The 19,868-nt window shown below is 38.2% G+C and overlaps 1 protein-coding gene across 3 annotated transcripts; it reads right to left on the bottom strand.

Moving 5' to 3' along the window:
- Positions 1 to 5,709: 5,709 nt before the first annotated feature.
- Positions 5,710 to 19,848, bottom strand: LOC307002696 (sterile alpha motif domain-containing protein 9-like). 3 transcript variants are annotated; one of them, XM_079620559.1, is made up of 6 exons: positions 19,767 to 19,848; positions 19,618 to 19,689; positions 15,790 to 15,864; positions 12,877 to 12,933; positions 12,719 to 12,761; positions 5,710 to 12,593 (listed from the first exon to the last, which is right to left on the bottom strand). In XM_079620559.1, the coding sequence occupies exons 5-6, from the start codon at positions 12,740 to 12,742 to the stop codon at positions 8,187 to 8,189; spliced, it is 4,431 nt and encodes a 1,476-aa protein (XP_079476685.1). In that variant the 5' UTR covers positions 12,743 to 12,761; positions 12,877 to 12,933; positions 15,790 to 15,864; positions 19,618 to 19,689; positions 19,767 to 19,848; the 3' UTR covers positions 5,710 to 8,186. The 3 variants fall into 3 exon arrangements, with proteins under 3 accessions (XP_079476685.1, XP_079476687.1, XP_079476686.1); XM_079620561.1 differs by lacking the exon at positions 19,618 to 19,689; XM_079620560.1 differs by having other exon boundaries at positions 19,618 to 19,802.
- Between the last annotated feature and the right edge of the window lie 20 nt (positions 19,849 to 19,868).

Consider the following 19,868-nt stretch of genomic DNA (forward strand, 5'->3'; position numbering starts at 1 on the left):
TTGGTGCCGGTGTTGTGCCGAATTTCGACCCCCGCCAAATTATTACCCCCCTAGCATTGGTAGGTGTAGGATTAGTTGTGGGGGAGGGGTTAGGATTAGGGGTGGGGTTAGGATTAGGCTATCAGGTACTGACTTCAACGAGAGGGGTAATAATTTGGCAGGGGGTCGAAATTCGGCACAACACCGGAAGTAAATTTCCCATTCATTTCTCCCATTGACTTTTGGAAAAATCCGTATCTAATGAGTTTTAGAGCATGTCTGAGGATAACCAGCTACGGCTGAACTCATAAGCATACAACATATCATTTCGAGTGAAAAAACGAAGAGAAAATCCAAAAAAAGGCAAAGGTACAAGACTGTGTACATATTTTCATTTACGAGCGAAGGAACTCGTCCCATAAACCACCGCGCCTCACTGAAGTCGACTGAAGCCACAACCGCGAAAGAGCCTTTTAAAGTGAATTTTATAGTGAATGTGTAGTTAATAGCAGTTATTTCAGTAGTAATCGTGTAAATAAAAATAATAGTGTTTTATATAGGTATTGTGTATTGAATTTTATATTTATCATCGTGTATTTTATATTGTGTGCGTGTGTGAAAGCGGTTAACGATAACGTTAGCAACATGGTGCAGTACTTTGTACCTGACTGCAAATCACCGCTCAGTCAACACACGTGTGTTCAGTCAGTGTGTAGTTTGTGTGTTTATTTCAAAGCCCTTTATGACACTCTGCTGACAGGACAGGTTGAGGTCCATGCTCATTTTCATGAAGTTATAGTTCATCCTTAATTGTAATAACATTATTTATTTTCTTATTTAGTATTTTCTTAATATCCACAACAAGTGAAAATTAAAAAGTGATGGTCAACAAACCAGAAAGTGCACAGCGCCACCGGTCTGATGCATGGACCGGTGCATGGTCTGCTCTTGGACCATCATATTCAGTTTATTAACTTGCCATGAATTATTACACAAATGTTCAGTAAATGCATGAAGAGGTATGCCTAGGCTAAATATTGTTTTGACAGTGGCATCATAAAATGCTTGATATGACTCATACCATATGAAGGCTACAGTAGCCTAGCTAAGTGAACGATAAGTAAGGGATAATGACGCGAAGCGGAGCCTGAAGGGAGTTGTATTCGCTATAACAACCGCCTCGCTATACATTATCCCGCTTATTACATGGCTGCCTACCAAATAAATCTATAATTTGACACAAAATATTAATTTAAAAAGGAATTTATTGATTTAAAAACTATTTATATGGCTTCCGCTAAAGAAAACTGTTCGTTCCGTCTCTACGGATAGAATCCTGCTTCCATGGCAACGCTCTGTTTTTTCACGGACCTTCGCGGGGTTTACACCATAGACATGTATAGAAAGGCTAGATGGCTCAAGGCGGAGTCAGCTGTGTCGTCACTTGGCGGCCATCTTAGGTCAGGAGACTGCGCTGCTGCTCCCTGCTGCTGTGGACGGAAGGTGAGTGACATACGCCAACTAAAATGCTCGTAACTTGCTGAATTCTTGACGGATTTACAAACGGTTTGGTTTATTACAAACCTTATTAACGTGGCTATGATTTGTGCTGATGCCGATGTTTAAATTGTAGCTTCACGTTTTGAGGATGCAGTTAAATAGCCACATCCCTGACGTTTATGACACACCAAGCCGTTTGAAAATCAGTTGAAAATTGAGCAAAATATAGTTATTTCAGCACTACATGCACAATAGACTTTAATGTTATAACTGGACGAGCGGTCCTGTCCTAAGATGGCCGCCGTGTGACGTCCCATTGGCTCTCAGCGCCGGTAAGCTATCTAGCCTTTCTATACATATGGTTTACACAACTTCCACCAATCAGATGCATCACTGTGGGATTGTGGGATTGTGGGATTGTTCAGGATTGTGGGTAATGAAGTACTTATCCAAGACATCGCGAATAAAAGGCATTTATCTCAAAACAAGGTTAGTGCCCCATGAACTTTTGGCGTTTATATGAGCATATACAATCGCTTAGTACAGCCGTAGCTGGTTTTAAGTCTACCATGTATGGTTACGTTTTTATGGCTCATACCCCAACTGTCTATGGAGAAATTGTATTGAATTTTTACTTCCGGCACCGGCTGTGGGCGGGACTGTGATGCTCTATATATCCAAGGTACATGGGCATTTTTCCCCCGATGAGTTTTTGTCTTATTGTAATATTACATAATATAAAATAAACATATCACACAAGTAAAAGCGCAGTTTTCCACAAATATCAGCACAATTGCTAATGTGATATATGTTATGCAACAATAAATTACCAATAAGTTAACATTGAGAGTTACGTTTTGGTTTATTTCGCCGGTGAAAATTCCAAAATGAAACCACAGCAGAAACAATCTCTGAAACTGATAGTGGTGATTCGTTACTGAATAATCCGCGTTTTGAACGAATGGGTTCATTTAACTTGATCCTTATTAGAGTTGGCTTATGCTGCGTGTCTTTGGTTTGTTATGGAGGACCAAACTTGCAGAAATGAAAAGAAAATAATAATAAAATAAAATATATATAAAAAATATGCGAAGAAATGTAAAACAAAACAAAAATAAATGACTATTTATAGGCTACTTTTATTTATGTATAATTATATATTTTTCCACATTTATTTCCACTTTTATTTATTTTCGCATTTATTTATATGTATTTATGTTTACATTTATTTATACATGTATTGCTCTGTATGCTAATGAAGGGGGCGTGTTTTACCTCAGACATAGCAATTGAGCTCAGAGTGGCAGTGCTGAAGCTCTGAGGCCACAGTGACACCTTGTGGTGTGACCAAACAATACGCAAGAGGTTTGTGGACGTGACTTTACAGGTCACGCAGGAAATATGTATGTGAAATATTTTGGCCAGAGTTACATTTGAGTGAGTTTTTCTACAATGATCTCATGCAACATCTGTTATGACAGGTGAGAAAGAACCCAAAAGCGAAATGCAATATAATGTATTTTAATAATGAAAGAGCAAAGTCCTGGGGCCTGTTTCAGAAAGGAGGTTAAGTGAAAACATGAGGGAAACTCTGGGTTTTCTGTTTCAGAATGGGAGGTATATCAAACACGAGAAAGCAGAGTAAGTCAAGCCCGTTTCTGAAAGAGGGGTAACTTATACTCAGAGTCAGTTACCATGGCAACTTACTCTGTGAACCTAACCTGGTCGGGAGCAGGTTTTCTTCGGTAAACCCAGAGTTTCTTGCGGTCTCCTCCCCTTTTTTAAAGAGGAAGCGGTGTTTAAACACTTCATTCATTCTTTCTGTACATTTATTTATTGCTGTTTTTTACGCTGTTTTATTTATTTATTAATAAGATGAAGTCTATATAACTCCTTAACTGGCAACTGAAAATACAGTAGATTACATCATGTAGTTCTGAACAAATTCTAGAGAATTAAACAGTGGCATACTGAAAATCACTGCAGTGTGTTCATCTGTGCACCAGAAGTTGATGGACCGTCCTCCTGCTGTTCTTCCACACACTAGGGGGAAATATAAGAATGTCTGTTTATACTTAGATATAAACTTAGATTCTATAGGCTACTCCACATACAAATGTGAATGTGTAGATTGTCTGATCTGTAGACGCATAATATTAACATTACCTCTGTAGGCCTCTCTATGGCAGCAGAAACTGTTTCATCCCCATCGTCCGGTGAAGATGAGCATTTGGTCGAGTACACTTTATAATAGGCCTACTATTTGTCATAATTTCTGGTGTATTGAGTCGGCTACGTACAACTGCCTGGGGTTCTGTTGGGAAAGGAGGCTCCAAAAGACAGATATTAGATATTATTATCAGAATCTGTTGGGACCAACGAAAAACCCAACCAAAAGTCAAATAAATGGAAATATTTAAAATGCCCTATATAAAAAATAACACATATGTAGACGTCTTACATTTTATGAAGGCCCTTGAATCTTCGGGAGTGACTGGCTCTGATGAAGGAATTCCCTCAGCCAAAAATGCTGCTGCACTGCTAGACACTGGATGCTATTTAGTTATTTAATATGTCAAAAGTTTGTAAAGTCAGGTAGCCTACACCCATGATATGCTCAAGCCTTACCTGATTGAATTATGTTTTTATATTTTTTATTTTCAGCTGCTGCCACAATCTTTTAATGCCTACAGGATTGCACCTAGCCTTCATGAAAATTAAAATTAGGTTGAATAACTGTTCTTCCAGTTTCACCTGATATTATAACCGTTGGGTAAGTTACTCTAAACTAGTTATTAATTACTAGCTGCAAATGACATCTTCAACAGTGTAATTAGATTAATGTAATAATTACTATCTTTAGAAAGTATTGATCTACTTATTATTAATTACTAAATCCCATATCAACCTCAACCACTTGAAAAACACAAGGAGAGACAAGACATTGCATTTGTAATGCTTTCAAATTAACACAATTCAATTGCATGAATTATTCTTGAATTGACCAAAGTGTGTAGAGGGAGAAGGTTACATTAAAAATATACCTTTTAAAAATGTATGTTAAATCCACTATTGTTTTACACAGAATTGTTCTATAGTCTATGCAGTAGCCTATTTAATGTAATTATATCAGATTTTATTTTAAATGAAAGTAGAATTAAGAGTAATCCCTTTAATTAAATTACAATATTTAGATTACTTGGTAATTAATTACACCCAACCAGTGATGGGAATAACGGCGTTATAAATAAACGGCGTTACTAACGGCGTTATTTTTTTCAGTAACGAGTAATCTAACTAATTACTGTTTCCTCCGTAATAACGCAGTTACCGTTACTGACAATAAAATGCGCCGTTACTATAATTGAGTTCACTGAAGCGGTTTTCATCCGATCGGGCTCTTTTCTCCGCCACTGCAAACTCTTTTCTCTGGTGTGTGTGTGTGTGTTTCGAGGCGCCGGACTGGACAAAACAGTTCGCGAGAGAGACCGGAGTGTGTCCATCCGAGAGCGCGCTCGACAGTTCGCGAGAGAGACCGGAGTGTGTCCATCCGAGAGCGCGCTCGACAGTTCGCGAGAGAGACCGAGTAGGCCTATGTCCGAGCATAATATAGTTTATCATCTGCAACGTTTTAATTAGTTTACATGGTTATAAAATAAAACTCCAAAATAACCAGCAGGGAACGTTCAAAGAAAACATCTTTGTTTGACCGGTTGTGAACACGTGCGGCAAACACGACTAGAATTTGGCTTAAAAAACCTCTGATGATGACGTTCTCTGTAGGTTATACAAATAAACCCCCAAAATATTAGATTTTATTATTATTATTATTAATTGTGTTGGTACATTGTTTAATATTATATTGAGAACACTTTTAGTTAAACTGTTTACATTTGTGAGGAAGAAAATACTTCAAGTAGGCTAGTAGCCTATGTCTACCAGTTGTAAGCTTTATCATTTTAGTTTGCACTACAAAGAGTGTATGTGTATGTATATTTTTTATTACTTATTTTTGGTACATTTCTTAAGAAGCATACCGGTAATTTATTTTTGGATTTGTTGGCCAGTTGTGGTCTGTGCAATAAATATTAAAAGTTCTAAACCATCAATGTTTTATAATAATAATTTGTTCTAGTGTCCATTTCATTCATTTAACATTAATATTGGGGGTATCCAAGATATTTCACATATTTAAAATTTTCTTTCTTTTTTTAAGTTTTTTTTCAATAGTTACTTTGCCTGGTAATTAGTTACTTTTGTAATGATATAACTCAGTTACTAACGGAGTTACTTTTTGTGAGAAGTAACTAGTAACTATAACTAATTACTTTTTTTAAGTAACTTGACCAACACTGCACCCAACACTGTATAACAGTAATTCCTCTTTTTGTCTGGCGCTGTTGCCATGGTGACTCATGATATCTGCGCTCCATTGATAATGGCTTTTTATAGTTGTGGTGCACGTGACGTGCTTAACTCTGAGTCAGTCAACTTAGAGTTGATTGAACTAACTAATTTCAGCTGATCTGAAACCGAAAACTCAGAGTTTCCCATCTCAGGGTAAGTCAACTCAGAGTTCAAGTTTTAACTCAGAGTTGGTTGAACCTCCTTATTGAAACAGGCCCCAGGTGAACAGAAAACCTCTTCTTGTAGATAATAACAGAAACAGCCGTCAATACGGACGATCAGACAAATAACAAAATAACTTCTTGAAGAGAATGAGCACAGCAGAGGAACCAGGTCTGGCGGCGTCAAGTCTCAGGTCTCTCAGAGAGGATACGGCTTACAGCTGGCGGATAGAAAGCTCTGGCAAGCCGACGACAGCAGCAGGTAAACTGGGCAGAGTAAACAAATCATCAGCAAACACTGTGTAGCAATAAGTACAGACCAGATCCAGACAGGGCACAGACAAAACAAAACCTCTTGCAAGGAAATTTCACGAAATAATCTGGCAAAGAAGCAGGGAAAAGGGAAAGCTAGAAGTAGCAGACACACAATCAGAGGAAATAGAGAACAGGTGAAAGAATTAGCGCGAAGGCTGATTGCAACAAGAAACAGCTGAGGTAGAGAGAAGGAGAGTATGGTAAAGTGTGTCTGTGTGTCTGTGTATGTGTGTATAACCAGAAGAGAGAGAAAGAAAAGGATACCAGATTCATGACAACATCTCTCTCTGAGGTGTTTATGTTCAGTGATGATATTAGTTCAGATTGAGATGAAGACCTTATAATTGTATTGCTCAGATGTTGCTTTTTCATATCTAAGGGGATTTAATGAAATTATAATTTATCTTTTATCAAAAAATCTAATTTGTTCAAATCTTGGGGTAAGATTTAAAAAAAAAATGTAATTAACATTTATATTCATCCAGGACATTTAATTTGTCAAAGGTGACAGTAAAGACCTTATGATGTTAAAACATTTTCCTATCCATGAAAGAATCCTGAAAATAATAAGTATCATGTTTTCCACAAAAAAAAAAAATGAATCAGCAACTGTTTTCTTGATCATCAAAACATCATATTAATGATTTCTGAAGGATCATGTGACACTGAAGACTCACAGCAAAATCCCCAGTGTTAAATTAACACTGCTCAGTGTACATATGTGTCCACACTACAGGGTGTTACAATTAACACTGAAGCAGTGTTAAAGGTAATGAGATGATTAAGTGATGATTGGCCATTAGTGGTGATGACACCTGATGTTAATAAGCAGAATCACTGAAGGAAAGAGAAACAAGAAGAACAGAAAAAAAAGAAACACAAGAACCACAACTGACTTCGAGTCATTACACATTATTGCACTTACTATTACCAGTTTGACTTTATTTCTGTCAAACATCTACACACGTTCTCATTTAGATTTACAGAAGTTTAGATGGTAATGTTTTATGGAATGTCACCATTATGGTGATCATCAGTGTTTGCTTTAGTTGGACTATTGACCCCTTTCTTTTATATATTAATTTTTCTCTGGCTGTTCCAACTCTGTGTTTATTAGGGGTGAGCGACACTGCAAACTTCGGTATCGATTCGATACCAAGTAAATACATGGCCAGTATCGCCGATACTGATACCAATACTTTTTCATTTTAAAAGCATGCACTTGAACTTATGCACTTTCCTGTGCTAGAGCAGTGTGTCATGATTTATGAGGTGATTGCATCATTAATATGCTAAATCTGAATACGTTTTAATGACTAATAAATATTTTGTGATTTGTGCTCTCATCTCACCTGTAATTAGTCAGTGACTTACCAAACTACTCTAATTATAGTAATTATTCCCTAATTATTCCAGCATTTACAGAGAATACTAACAATACTTGCACAAAGACAGAATGAGGCTAAATATAGTTATTTATTGAACAAAGTTATAAAACAAGCCATACAAATGAAGTAAATGAAATATAAAGAATATATATGGGTAAATTATGTATATATCAAGATATAAAAATTAATAAATCCCAATATTAATGAAGTACAACACAGGTGTTTTCTCTGGAAGTCGTTGCATTACTGGCATTGGCCAGACTCCCAGTAACCTCTCACATTGCTTTTCTGAAATTCATATCAAAACAAATAAAGTCCAAAAACATGCTAGATTAATTACTAAAAAATGATTGAAAAATTATGTGTAAGATAATCAAGCAAGCTACTGTAATGTCTAGGAACAACTGCAGGACTTTGGTGAGTCAGATCCATTAGATCAGGATTGTGAACCTTCTGACTCAAAGTCTATGTCAAGTGCAACTGGTCCATTCATTGAGAATCCAATGAAGAATGTCACTCTTGTGCCAGATGCTTTGCTCAACTGGCTTCTGAACATTGGATCAACCCAAACATTCACATCTGCAACCCAGATCAAATTGTTGCGGATTTCACCAGAAACTCTGCGAAGCTTCTTAATGTCTCTCACTTGCTTCCATATTCTTTTACTATTCCACTGAGTAGTGATGTTCTGCCATGATCCTAACCAGCTGTTAATATTCCTGTGGGAAATCAGGCCACCATAACCTTTGTCCTTCCCAAGGTAAAAATGAACTGCTGCTCTCTTTCCATTAGACACAGGTTTCAGCTCTTTTGTGTATGACTCCTTAATTTGTGACACAAATGTTGGTAGTGCACTGTTCTCCTCTTGCCATAACAACAAAACTGTGATGTAGTGCAATGGCAGGATCTCACCGGCGTGAGTGATTGTTTTACAAAGGTCACAAAGGTCTTGGTAGGGTGTGATGCACCGAGATTCATGGTTGATGTTAGAAAGAATTACATTGGCATATATAAAGTTGACAGTGTCCAAGTTTCTGTCCTCTTTCTTGAGATTCAGAATGAATTTATACTGCTGGATGATCTCTTCAAGAGTTGATGCAGAGTCTTTCTTATTCAAATATTCTAGAAGGCCGCTATAGGAATCACCCTTGTTCCTCTCCAGACATTCACGTGTCTGCTCAGGTTTAACCGTTTGGTTTATGAGCTCATTGTTGATCATCAGCTCACTCCAATTTATTTGACAAAAGAGGTCAGTGTACTGTTGAAAGTACCTGGAAACCTTGGGCTTTGTCAGTTCTTTTTGTTTGTCTTTCTCTGCAAAAAAAGGAACTAAGTTGACAAAAAAAATTGTGAAAAAATCAAAATGCTGCTTCATTGTGTCTTTTAGTTGAAGAAGAAAGCACTTATGCTTTTGAAATACATCACAATATTGCTTGAGTTCAGGGTTCTCTCTTGACAAATCCTCAATGGTAATTTTACCCAACAAGACTTGAGTAAGGCAATTGTTGGGAGTGAAATCTGAGTTTAGTGTTGTTCTTTGCAGTATTTGTAAGACGGTAACTGCAGTTTGAAGTTCACCGAGATGGCCAGCAGTATTGTAAGTATTATAATCATTTTGTCTTTGCAATCGAGATGCAGCCTCCTTGTCTGCAGTTTGTTGTGTTTCTTTGCAAGCTTCTGCTGCAGACTCAGCCAATGTAAGATACCGATCAAGACTTTCTGACTTGATGGGATCATCTCTGTCTTCATCAAAAGCATGCTTGAGCTCAGACAGAAGTACCTGTGATACTGTATCACATATGTAGGAGTCCTCCCTTGAGTGATCTTTGGCCTTCTTTGCCCAAACCATGGCCTTGGTAAAATCCTGTTTTTTGATGTAATAGTACCTGGCGAGGAGCTGGAATATTACTGCATCCTTTCTGAGAAACTTTGCTGCATTGAGGAGAACAGTCTCTACTATCCCTGGCATCTCTGGAGTCATTATATCTTGGATAAGAGGTGAAAAAAGTGAGTCTTCAGCCTTAGCTGAATATTGCCTCTTCACCAACATGCTGTGAACATCCTGCATTAATTTTTGTTTCCCCAGAGCGTACTCATAAAATAAGTCTGTTGTGAGCAGAAGGTTAGTGATTTGTGCCTTTGACACTCCATGAGAAGTTGAAAGCTCTTCCAAACAGTGTTGAGCTACACTTGAGTGAATCACCATCATGCCTTCGAAGGTCACTTTGGAATCAACTGTGCATCTTTTCAAAAGAGAGGAAAACTTCCCAAATGCATCTTCGACCTTACAGGAGTCAGCATTTGTTTGCAGACCAAGAAACTCTTCACACGAAGAGACAGAAAGCAATGCATTCTTGCAGTAGACATGCAGGAGGACAAGAACAGCAAAAAGTTGAGCTTGTTTGTCTTCGAAGTTGAAGCCCTTCAGGGTATTTTTCACAATACCCTGAATATACTTAGATGAAAAGTTGTTCAGCATCATGGACACATAAAATGTTTCAGTGTTTGTGTTGGTCTTCTTAAACTCCTCCATCTTCTCCCCAAATAGTTCCAGTTCCTTCTCAGATAAATAGCTTGGAATGAAAACTGCATTGCCAGTTCCTTCAAACTGTTCACAGGATTCAACTCTCATGCAGCTGACTATAATGACTTGTGGAGATTTTGAAACAAAATTCTGGTTCCAATATTCCTCCTCAATTTGATGTTGGAGTGTTAGTACATTGCCAATGTCTTGGAATTCGTTGATCATGAGCAAAACGGGAAGTCGTGTAGGTTTCTCTTTTGTCTCATATGTTAGTAGCTGCACAACCTGTTCGGCTACGGTAGAATAATCATGTGTTGTTTCCTTCAGCACTGCACAACGGTATTTATCCTTCAGTGTCCATAAGACATGCATGGCTAACGTAGTGCCACCCCAGCCTGGAGGATGGTAGATGTTGAAAAACACACAAGCTCTCTTCTGATTCTGTATGTTTGGAATCATAGTGTTGACAATGTAGTCTAATTTGTCACGTTTGATGACTGACAATGTCCCGGGCTGTTCTGAGAAGTAGAAGTTCCACCAAGACACCTTTCCACCCTTGTAAAAGTTCTCCTCATGTAGATGTTTGTCCTCATCTCCTCCTTCACACTGGTTCACACAAAGAACACTCAGCAGATCTAAGGATTCCTCAGTTTTCTTTGATAGTACAACATTACTGCCACCACCACAAGGCAGAAACCGCATTGATTTGCGATTCTCTGACCACAGACTGAGGATGGTGCCATTGACCTCAGCAAAACTTAGCTCATAAATGCATCTTTCGATGTCAACATTATGCCGGCCCTTAATGAGTTTCTTCCAGTTGGTGTATGTTGTTTCATTGTCACTGATGCATAAGATTTGTTTTTGTCCCTTGAGCTCCTGTAAAAACATATTGAAGGTTTCAAGCAAAGGGTCTTTGGGGTCGCTCACCTGACTAAACAGCAAGAATGTGACAAGAAGTTTCTTGCGAGGCACCACATTTTGGCACATGAAAGAAACAACATCACGCACTGAAGCTCCATTCTCAGTCAACCAGTTATCAGCATCAGAGGGGTTTTTCTCATTAATACGTCCATTACGGAAAACGCACCTTATGAATGCTGGTAAATGAACATTGAACATCTTATTCAAGCCGTTCTCAGTGGATTGTGGATCAAAATCCAGAACAGCCACTATATTCTTCATGTGAAGAAGGAAATCCAGGTTTTCCAGCTGAGCAGGATGAGACTTGTTAGCCACCACAATGTACCATGCAAAGTATGACCTGTCCATAGAATGGGTCCCTCCTGTTATCATCTCACACAGTTCAGAGCCGTGCGCACTGTTTTTCACTACAGAGAGATGCTTTTCTTCAGCGTCCTTCCTCAACTGGCTCTTGTGTGGTATGTCTGCAATATAATCGTCATACTCCTTTGAGGATTTAGCTGTAATAAGATTCCTGCTGCTGCTGCCGTCTCTTATAAAAAAAGACTCATCACTTTTCCTCTCCTTCTTAGTCTTCTTCTTCCCTTCAGCTGTGGGCTCTTGCTTCTCATCTTCACTTTTGTCTATATCATATGTGTTAAAGGGAAAGTCTTGGCAGTATTTGAAAGACGGCTCTACATCTACCTCGATAACATATTTTCCTGCAAATGCCATGTCAGCTTTGAGAACTTCAACAAATCGAGGTGGTCTAATGCAACTCATTGCTATTTCAACCTGCCTTTCCAATTTGAAATGTCTTTTAATTGCATGTTTCTGTTGTTCATCAAAATCATCTGTTTTTGGGACGCTAATACCCAGAATTTGTCCATGTGGTTTGTCTGCCACTCCGAAATGAATGGTGCCATTTGTACGGCTGTTCAAACAAGCTGCTGCGAATCGAACCACCTCATATGTGTATTTTTTCATTCTGTACTTTTCTTCTTTTGTGTTGATGAAGGCTTTGAATTCATGGCATGGTTGTATGAGGTCTATAGGACCGGTTTCAGTTACGTCTAGATTGCTGTTTTCTATGTACCAGTGAGCAGCATTAAAACTGTTGAAAGGGTAAGGCTTCAAGTTACGAGTCACCATGTCATTCTGCTGCTGAATCTTTTGTTTCTGAAGATCTTTGTGTTGAAAAATCGATTCTATTGCATTATTTGATAGCTTTTGAATTAAGAAATAAGCCTGCTGTATTTTGAGAAGAGCATCTCCATTAATTCCCTGATCGTACAAAATGTCTGCATCTTTTTCGTCCACGTTTATCTCCAGCATCCATTGTTTCACATGATCACTGCTCCAGTCACTGATGTCCACTGGACGTCTAGATGAAACCGCCATCTTGCCTTTATTTTTCTGAAAGAAAATCAGCATCTAAAGTAATGTGGCATTGATCCTAGCTTGGTTCTTTAAATATGTATTATCTTATGGAGTGCTAAGATGATGCACATACAAATATTGGCCTTTCTGGTGCCACTTACCTCAGAATGTCCTGGTGTTTCCATAATGGAACCAGAAACTCTTCTGATAAAAAAAAGTGCATAAAAACATGGTTTTGTGTAACATAAATTATGATTCTTGTATAATAATAATCTTGTACAATAATAATAATAATTAAAACCATTAATGATTGACTTACTGCAGAGTTCAGACAGGAACAGAATTCATGTGTTGTTTATGGGTATACATGTGCCATCTGGAGTTTCATACAAATAAAAAGTAATTAGAGAACCGTTCCATAACTTTTAAACTATTTATTATTATTTAAACTAAACAAGAGAGAAAGAAGGCAGGTAATATACACACATTTAGCACATAATTGGTGAATTGATATGTGTGTCCAACAGTTCGACTCATTTATTATAATATTTGCAGCAATAGAGACTGTTTTAACCCTTTGTTTAAAGTTCTGTCTCATTACAAAAAATATATAAATTAAGCTTATTTTCCCATGTATTCTAGGTATAGTTCTCTTACGAGAGGTTCTCTTGTACTGCGTAATGAAATTACGCACCGGGTAAAGTCATCTTTGCTCGAGATATGAAGCCAAAAATGTATCCTTAAATTTGTATATATTGTCAACGCAGTGCAGCAGCAGGCAGACCTAGAGCAGGCTGTCTTGCGCGCTCATTGGCTGCCTTGCGGCAACTGCAGCAGCCTACCACTGAGCCGGGCGTGACGTCACGTCATAACCCGCCAGAATGGGGGTGGCTAAGCGTATAAAAGGCGGCTCAGAGGCTGCTAACACTGGTTTTTCATCGCCTGAAGCGAATTGAGCTCGGGGCGCGACCACGGCAGGGAACGCAGTACTCGTTCCCTCTTCTAGAGAGAACCGAGGTTACGTTAGGTAACCGAGTACGTTCTGTTACAAGAGGTTCTCTCGTACTGCGTAATGAAATTACGCACCGGGAACCCCTTGTCAACGCCGTGCGCGTCAAGCATTCACTACATTAATCCCAGGGGGAAATGCCCCGGGGGACACAGATAAGTGAGAAACAGGCGGCCAACAGAGTGGGCTCGCACATATACATAAGCACACCAAAGGGGATATACATACAGAGTGGCACCGCCGGTCTATACTGAACTCATCGACCCTTATAGCGCAGCTCGACCAGGGCAGTCGTTAGAGACTTTTAGACTGAAAGAAGTCTAGCCTGCAGGGCGGGAACTTCCAGGTTATACAATCTAATAAATGTAGAGGGGGAGGCCCAGCCTGCCGCCGCACAAATGTCATGAATAGAAATCCCACTGGACCAAGCCCACGAAGAGGCCATGCCTCTGGTGGAGTGAGCCCTGACGCCCAGAGGGGATTGCAGGTCTTTTGACGTGTAAGCCGCAGCAATAACGTCCACTATCCATCTGGATAGGCTGTGTTTCGAGGCGGCGAGACCCTTGGTGCGCCCACCAAACGAAACGAAAAGCTGCTCCGAGCGCCTGAAGGCGGTGGAGCGCGTGATGTAGATTATCAGCGCTCTGACAGGGCAAAGGAGGTTCGCGTCGACCTCGCTGCCCGATGCCGGCAAAGCTGAGAGTGAGACTGAGAGTCTGCCTGCTGCTGCACTGCGTTGACCATACAAATTTAAGGATACATTTTTGGCTTCATATCTCGAGCAAAGATGACTTTACCCGGTGCGTAATTTCATTACGCAGTACTCGTTCCCTCTTCTAGAGAGAACCGAGGTTACGTTAGGTAACAGAGTACGTTATTATATGTTGCAGTCAAATTACTTGAGGCATAGAGGAAATATATTTAAAGAGGAAAAAGAAAATAAATATATTAAATATTAATATATAAAGGTCAGTTTAAAAGCTATTCAATCTAGTGTGGTCCATTTTGGCAACTAATATAAAAGTCTACAAATCAGGGGCCATCTTCACAAAACATTGTATCTTACCACTAAGAGTTCACCTAAATAGCATTAACCTGTTAGGCTGCAACTCATCTGCTACAGCAAGAAGATGATTTATCAAAACTCAAACAGTAAATAATATGCTGTATATTTTTCGGTATATAACGGTATTTTTAAAACTGACACTGAGTGTTAACGCATTATATTACAATTGTTAATGACACAACATTGTATAGGCTACAAAAACTCTCCGCTAACAGTAGCAAAAAACGTTTAGTTTTGTACAATGCTTATTCACGACTCTAGCGTTGCTCTCCGCCATTTTGAAAAGGTCAAAGGTTATCTCATCTCAGCAACTCGTGCATCAAAATATTCTACGAGCTGCCCAGTGGAAAATACAACATGAGGGGGTGTTCATGTGCATTTTCCACGTCGGCTTTTGGTATTTACTATAATTACCATAGCATGTGAAGGAACCATGAGTCCTTCGTTCGAAAATTTTTTTATAAACAAGAAAGGATGCATATGTGTATCCTTCGCACTCCCAAATCACCCACAATCCTATGCGCGCAGCTTTGCTATCTTGTTCAAAAAATAAAACATGTCGGACGGTAGCGAAATCGGAGCGATATTTAACGGTGCTATATGCTTTCAAATGTAAGTATATTTACGTTACCATACATTTGTTATAACCGTACATATAAGTAAAGTTTAACGTTTAAATTCCAGTACAAATTACTACGGTATTGATAATTAGCTAGATACTTTACAAGCTAGCGGTTGTCAAACTGTCATTTAACAATTGTTAGCTTGGTTGCCGTCACCGGCATTTCTTTTATAAATAACTGTCCAGCAACCAGTAGCACTTCCATTTCTGCGCTGAAAGCGGACCTTTTCACTGACGTAATGACACAATGATCCATCTACGTGTTCTCCGAATGCTAAAGAGGAGCCTCGCCTTGCCTCTGAAGGAAATGACTTGGAAGGACCAGTCCTGCCAAGGAAGTATCCTTGACATTGAGAAACAGCAACAGATCTCTGTGAGCCTCGTTTATGTCAGAGTTCCTGGAATGTCACATGATATGGCTCTTCTTCATGTGTTCCATATATGGACTAAATGTGCATAGGGCGCCCTCAGGCTGCCAGTGTGTATTGAAAACACAGTACATCAGTGTAATGTATTTGAGTTGATCTTACAATACCTGATGGCCACTAGAGGGCACCCCCGTGCCGTTGGTTGTTGCTGTTGCGGTTTTCAAAAATGGGAACTGCTGCGTCTGTGTAGATGAGAGAAGCAAAGTGAATGCGTGTTGTGCACACACCGCATGCGCCCTTAAAATATCATTTGAATTACGCGCCAGCGACTTTAGACAATATTTTTCCTGGTCTGTGGCGGAATTGTTTTGTTAAACTGCAAAATAGCACCAGGGAACGTTTTTTCGCTGAACCCCCCCGAGCGCAAGTTTATTCCCTAATTTACCGACATGCGTCTGTGGAGGGAAAAGTCCGCTGTGCGTCGGGTGCAAAATAGGAATGATACATGCATCGGTGTACAAAGTCAATTGCGCTGGGTGCAAGATAGGATATCTAGACAGTCTGAAGTAATAGCCTACATCACAGTTAAAAAATTCTTAGTGCATTAAACCAGGTTAAGCGCTTTCACAATTTAGCACATCCCTAATTCACCTATAACCTGCGTGAGACATAAAACATAACATAAAAAATACATTCTCACTAACCAAGACACTCTAATGTTTCAATAGGACTAACATTACCACATTGTCCCATGAATTAGAAATGATTAGTTGGGTTTAAATAAAAGTGAAATAACAATACATGCAAATGTAAAAAAGTCAAACCTGTGGAAATCTGTGTTCCAAACAGCAAACTGAGTTTTTTGCTGGATATTATACAGGAGACGTGTCTTGCTTTCTTGAATGATTTTGCTGTACTCTTATGCCACTACAGTGTGGGCTTAAATACCAGCCTATTCATGTTACACAAGATCCATGTCAGCCAATCAGAAAGGACGAGGACTACTGTCGCTTTCCAGCAAATGACATGACTTTCAGGAAAAAGACCACAGATCAATAATTTGATCTCACATTGGTCACACCATGTAGTCACAACTTAAGCAATGTGCGTTCACAGTGATTTAAAAGTGTATCCTCACACCGCACCGTGCTCATCCTAGCTAGAAATGTCATTGTTCTATGAATGTTTTTAGAGCATTAAGTTATGTAATATTTTCAGCTAATTTTAGTTTTACATTTACATTTACTGTAGTCATTTAGCAGTTTTATTACCAGAATCTTCTCCTAAAAGGTAGGATAACACTTTCTAAAAAACATTTTTTCTACTAACAGTCATTAGTTAACACTCAATTTAATGTTCTTGCCATAACAAACCGTTACAGCAGCCAGAAAAAAAAATATAATACATTAAGAGTCAAACTGCACAACCAAATCACAGACTAAACTATTTTATTTTCAATAAATCATCAACATCTTAACCTCTATTAATCTCAATAAGGACATTAGTACACATATGACATAAGTAAATCTGGTTAGTAATAAATTAAGATGGTAATGCTGTTTGTGGAGTTGTTTAATGTCGTTGGAATCTGACATCAAACAAATGTGTAGACGTCAAGCCAATTTTCATTTTCATTTACGTCTGAGCATTGGTGGGGTCCACGTCCAATAACATTTCTAGCTGGGGTGATTCACATTGTGGACATGATATGAGCAAACACTGTGAGGTTACACTTTTAGCTCACTGTGACTCACATTGTGATCATATGGAGAGATCAAAGTGTTCACTGGTAAAATGTAATTGGGAAATTGGGATTACTAACCAGACTGACTTTATTTCTGTCAGACATCTACAGAAGTTCTTATTGAGAATTAACAGAGGTTTAGATGTTGATGTCTTATTGAAATTGTTTCGTTTGAGGTCACCATTATGTAGATCAGTGTTTGCTTTAGCTCTTGACTTTCTGTAAGACGGTGCTTTAATAGCAATTGCAGGTCTTTAAGGAGAACATATCTGTTTTATAACTGACAAATTACTGATTTTTCTGTAATTAATGACTTATAGAATTACAACACTATTGAACAATATGAAAGTCAACAAATGTGATTCAAATTCCAATTCATGAATTGAATGGAGGCCAATTCTGAAATTCTGAATTTTGCCAAGCCTGCATCAGACCACAGAGAAGGACATGCATACGGAGTATGGATGGGCATTTTTGTAAATTTCTCATTCTGATCATCGACAGCCAGGTCTCAAAAAACGAGTACTCGAGCACTCTGGGGGAGGGGCATGTGCGAGGGGAAGGGGCGTGTCCGTCATTCAATTTTACGAAATGTTACATGAAAGAGTGTTACGAAAATGAATGTTGACAAATAAAAATATCAAAAACACAAAACTAGTGTGCACATCCCAAACACCCAGATTGGGCTCAGGTGCAGGACAACAAAGTAACATAAACGAAAAAAAGAAGCGTGAAGTCCACACACTGAAAATTGATACTCCAAATGAATTTATTAGATCAACGTTTCGACCATCAGGTCGAATTGTGCCTGATGAAGACCTGATGGTCGAAACATTGTGCTAAATAAATTAATTTGGAGTATCAATTTTCAGTGTGTGGACTTCACGTTTCTTTTTTTTTCGACAAATAAAAATATGACATGAAAACATGTCTAAGAAAACATGAACATATGACTAGAAAAAATAACACTGCTAGATTATGATGCATTAATGTTATCGAAAAAGAAACCTCTAAAACGAATAGCTTGAGGTAAAGCGGAAGAGTATGATCTCCAGTAAACTGAAGCCCGTTCTTGATAATCAGATATCCTCCAGTCAGGCTTGTGCAAAATTCAGAATTTCAGAATTGGATTCCATTCAATTCATGAATTTGAATTTGAATTGAACTGACTCCACCCCACAGGAAGTTAAATTGGAATTGGAATGACAGGAAGTGGAATTAAATTCATGGCAATTCAAATAAATTCCACACAGTCACACAACAGAAAGAATGTGTTGAATCTCACATACATTGTTGGTACATACAGTGTTAGGAAGGTTACTTTGAAAATAACAGTAATTAGTTATCCATTATAAATGTGCTGGTGCTTCAGCACCTTCAAGACAGACCAAAGCACCCCAATAGCACCCCCAAAAATAATTTCTGGAAGCAATTATATTCAGGCTGTATTCTATGGAAGCCCTGAACCGCATGGTCAAAAAACAAAAACGTATCTTATTTCGAGATATTAAGTCATTATTTCAACATAATAAGTCGTTATTTCGACATAATATCTGTTATTTTGACATAACTCGTTATTTCGACATAATAAGGGGACATTCTAATCTGCATTAAGCGTTTTTATAATGGTTTTCTATGGGAGGAAAATGCAGTGTAATTAAAAACGCTGCGTTCATATTCTGGGCTCATCTGATTTTTTGTACATGGCTATAGCCTACTTTATTATGATCATACTTTATTTAGTATCATAATGATTAACAAATATATGCACAATTATCCGAGAACTTGATAATTGTTGCAGATATGTTTTACGATGCACAAACAAATGCCTTTCTAATTACGTGTGCAAAATTGAGAATTAAATGAATGTGCTGCAATTTGTACAAATGAGTCTGTAGGCCTATACGTGTTGTAGCAATTAAATAAGAGTTTCGTGTTTATTATTTTTTATTTTATATCCATTCTTTTTTTAGGAGTTTCTCCTAAATATGCAAGCTACAGGAGCTACTTTTAGCCTTAAGATGTTTCTGTGAATACGCCCCAGTTTGTGTAAGCCTTCCTGGTATTGTTTTACTCTAGTCTGATTAAAATAACAGTGAAACCAAATACAAGCAAAATTAGCTAAACCTCAAAAACTAAAATATGCTAATTATTGGTACATTTATGGTACATGTAATATTGCTTATTACATATGATAATATTGTTCATTTACAGTACTTCAGAAAGTTTTTAAAATCAGCCATTTTCTTACCCTTTCCTCTGCTGTAAAATGTGTGTAGTTCACTTTGTAATCTTTGATCAGTGGTCACTTTGTTGTTCTCCGCTTTGGATACAATTAATACTAAATAAATAAAAGTAAACATAAATGAAAGCTGAAAGAGTAATATCTGTTATATTTACCCCATGTCAATGATCCTGAAGTATGTTCTTTGTTTCCTCCTTCTCCTTTAGGGAGGGGTTGGTGTGAAAGAAAAAAATCTTCTCAGAAAGATGCCAGATGTT

The sequence above is a fragment of the Phoxinus phoxinus genome, assembly GCF_949152265.1.
Source record: "Phoxinus phoxinus genome assembly, chromosome: 1".
Classification (NCBI taxonomy): Eukaryota; Metazoa; Chordata; class Actinopteri; order Cypriniformes; family Leuciscidae; genus Phoxinus; species Phoxinus phoxinus.